This window comes from Alligator sinensis, unplaced genomic scaffold, assembly GCF_000455745.1.
Source record: "Alligator sinensis unplaced genomic scaffold, ASM45574v1 scaffold198_1, whole genome shotgun sequence".
Classification (NCBI taxonomy): Eukaryota; Metazoa; Chordata; order Crocodylia; family Alligatoridae; genus Alligator; species Alligator sinensis.
The window spans coordinates 2,731,887-2,735,763 of record NW_005841906.1 but is presented as its reverse complement, the minus strand read 5'-3'; the positions used below and the strand labels follow the sequence as shown (position 1 = coordinate 2,735,763).

At 38.2% G+C, this 3,877-nt stretch overlaps 1 protein-coding gene across 1 annotated transcript in view; it reads right to left on the bottom strand.

Moving 5' to 3' along the window:
• Positions 1–3,877, bottom strand: part of DNAH8 (dynein axonemal heavy chain 8) — a 340,250-nt gene that overhangs the window by 154,288 nt on the left and 182,085 nt on the right. The window contains exon 50 of the mRNA XM_025197818.1: positions 2,190–2,436. Coding sequence (XP_025053603.1) covers positions 2,190–2,436 — 247 coding nt within the window. The remainder of the gene's footprint in view (positions 1–2,189; positions 2,437–3,877) is intronic.

Sequence of the window (3,877 nt, the reverse complement as noted above, 5' to 3'; positions counted from 1 at the left end):
CTTCCCTCTTGTCCTGTTCCTATTATGCCCCCCCCGCCCCCCACCTCTTCTGTCCCTTGAGGCTCACCCTCCCACTCCAGGCACCTTGGGGCTCATCCCTCTGCCCTCCTACCTTCTGGTCCTTTGGGGTTTACTCCCTGCCCCCAGCCACCCCTAGTCCCTTACTGTTCACCCCTCCTACTCCCAGTTCTTCAGGGCTTATCCCCTGTTCCTCAAGGGTCACCCACCCTCATGCCCCCTGGGGACCTCTCATCTGTCCCCACTCCTGCCTCCTGATTACCTGTGCTGCCAAGACTGTTCCAGCAGCAAGTGGGGAAGGGACAGGCAGGGAGGGTGAAACCCACCTGCCTGATACCAATACCACTCTCTGGACTCAGCCCAGCCCCTGGAGGCTGCCACAAGTGAGCAGAGAGCTGCAAAGGAGCCATGGGAAGGGTAGGTGACTAGGTCTCTATCTGGATGGGAAGAAGGGGGAACTGATAAGCCCAGGGGGCTAGGTCCAGGTGGGGAGGGGGCCCAGGTCAGGCCAGCCAGGGGCTAATGAGGCCCTGATCCTGAAGCCTGTACTATCTTAGAGATCCAGCAAGCAAAGCTTCTAGCTCCTAGCCAGTCCTGTAGGAGCAGGTCAGTGCAGTGCACATTACCGAGGGTATTAACCCTTACTGTGTGACTGCTCATAGCTGGTGCTAACTTTAACACACCCTTCAGCATGTGCTGATTGTAATGTGTAACAACACCTTAAGTTTAACCCTGAAAGAAACAGTGTCAGTACACTTGTAGGAGCTGTAGATGTAACAGTTACATTATAACTGCTTATAGCCCTAGAATGTGATATTTGAGATATAATAGCTTATATTGGTCTCAATTGATACTGCTACAATTTTTATATCTGTCTGCACCCAAAAATATGAATAGCACAGGTGTCATTGTGACTGGAATCAGAACTGCAGTCACCAATGAAATCAAGATGAGGGATAAATGAACAATTTTCATTAGTACCAAGGATCTCAGGATTGATGGTATGGTACAGTGGATGGTTGAGGGTAGAGTTAATAACTGTAGTGGTATCAAGTGATACTGATATAAACTGTTACAATGCACTTATTATATCTGCATGCTCTTGTAGTGATATAAATATAACCAACCATCAACACTAAATCTATTCTTTTCAGGTTTACATTTACAGAGATTTAGCTTAACTCTATCACTACAGGACTATGAAAATGCAACTATTACATTGTATCAACTGATAAGCATTCCCAAGTAGTAGCTCTCCTTCCTAGAAATACCTCTTCTCAGAAGTTATTGCCCAGATAAACCCAGGATAGAGGCTAATAACATGGATTTCTCAAGTGAAAATATCTTGAAGTAGGATTCTCATACTTGAATTCTTCCTGAAAATGACCAATAAATGGCATCTCTCTTACTAATGTGGCCTTTCCCAAGGAAAATAAGCAATTTACATGCATTTAAATTAGTTTTTGTATCACAAGATGGACAGTTTTTGAATTTCACAGACTTCCAGTCAATAATAACAACTAGGGAAGTATCATAATACCATCAAAAGGAAAATAACAGTTTTCTATATAGAAAAAGGAAACTCCATAAAAATATCTATTCTACCAATCGAATTCCACCTTCCAGTTCACAGGCAATAAAAAGGAACTGTCATTAGCTGAAGCTATCAAAATATTCATGATGCATGAATAAGGAAATAAGATTCCTTCCCTATATCAAAATATTTTACTGTTTAAATTAGAGAGAACTATGACATTACTATGAACAGGACTTTTACAACAGCATATACTGGGTTATTTAAATACATGTTACTAAAAGCATTTCAGACCATGGCAAAATATTATGTCAAAGCTATTAAAACTAATCCATATAAATCATGAATATGACTTTACAGCGGCAAAACATTTTTCATAGTCTCTGTACTGAACTGGAAAACTGAAATGATTAGACTATATGTAGATTTATATTTAGATAAGGTATTATCATGTTGAAGTAAGAAACATGGAAACTACAGCCTTCTCTCAAGGAAGGTACCTTACCTTTATCATTAAACTTATATTTCTTCATATTACAGGAAGCATTTTACTATATTTGCAAATTCAAGATGCTTTTTTTTAAATACAGCATTCATGAGATCTATTGATCATATCACATACAATATATTTGCCTACCCTTTTTAGCTTTCAATGTTTTTCTCCACAGTGTAGAAAAGATTCCATCAGTCCAGTCATTAGTTGCAGTATCTAGTTTGCCAAACATTTGAGGAGCAGTAATAGCTTTTGGGTTCATGCGCATCTCTCTGTGAGGATGCCCACATTCTGTCATTGCCCTCATCAGAATAGTTATAACTGTTGTTTTCCCAGAACCACTGGGTCCAAGTGTCATCAAACCATGGCGTACTTTAGAAGTTTCATATAGCTATAAGAAAAGCAGTAAAATCCTTTTAGAAACTTTATGCTAATTTAAAAAGGATATTTTTGCTCATCTTAAAATATATTATCAAAAGATAATATTTATAAAGTTACAGTTTCAGGTAAGAAAGTAAAAAGTTCTTAAAATAAAAAATTCAAAATCATAAGGTTAAAAAAGTGTATTTATATACTGCTACTAACATGTAGTGTCTAAGCCTGGGAGCACTAAAGACAGACTTCTTTTACCTAGTGGATAACTAAAGTGAAGTTTGTGACCAACTCTAAGTTACCTGGGCATGAATGTGCCCCCACTATAGGAACAGGACTGCCTTCCAGAAATGCAGAGATATCTCCCTGTTCCAATAATGGAGGCACCCATGTGCCCAAAGTGGGTAACAGAATCACCCAAGCACTTTAGTCAGATAACTCAGAACTGCATTTTGGTTACCTACTACAAGAAATAAAATTCTGCCCTAAATGTATACTAGGAGAGTTCCCTGAAAAACCAAGCTCTTCAGATGAACTCAAAATAATTTTACTATAGTGTATTTTCTAAAAAAAGATCCAGTGCTATTCATAACAAAAAGTAAAGAGTGGTACAGAAGAGCCTATAGCCACATCACACAGCATGACCTTCAGTTCTGATTGAGTATATTTTATGATTGTATGCATTTTTAAATTTTCCCTACTATGATAGAGAGATGGCAGAAACAGTTTCAGTGGCAGAAACAGTTGTTATTAACCAAGGACAGTCCTTTTCACAATGTGCATATACGATATGATGATAACATCAAACATGTGTTTTGGGCCTCCTCACATCTGTTTGATAGACAATTAATAATTAGCATTAATTAACTAATTAACATGCTCAGAAAAATATTACATGTGACTATTTAGAAAAATGAGGAAGAAATAGTTAGAAAAAAAAAAAAGGATGGTTGCACTAGGAAAAAATTCCTTCACCTTTTAAGAGAAAATGTGGGTGATGATAGTACAAATGACACTTGACACTGTTGAATGATGCACATATAATGCACCTTGAAGCATGAAGACGACTAACAGTAGACATACTAGTGCTCATATCAACTATGCATCTGTTTAACTCTTGATACTCTATTCTGGATAGTATTCAGTACTTAGCTTTTGTTTAGGCCTAATCTATTTAAACTGGAAGAGGTTCCAACATGGAACTACAATAAGACACGTTAAAAAAACTAGCAAAAAACCTGTTCTGCACTTCAAGAAGGGTCAAACTAAACAACCAGCATTTTACTATCACCACAGTTTCTACAGTCACATCATGAGTACTGAATATGAGGCGCTATATACTGCCTTAGATTCAAGTGGTTTTTTTCTCCTTCTTTATAATAGCACCTGAACACCTCAAGGACTTTTTTTACATAAGACGTAGTTAGAGTTATATCCAGCCTCAGGAGCAAAAGAAAGAA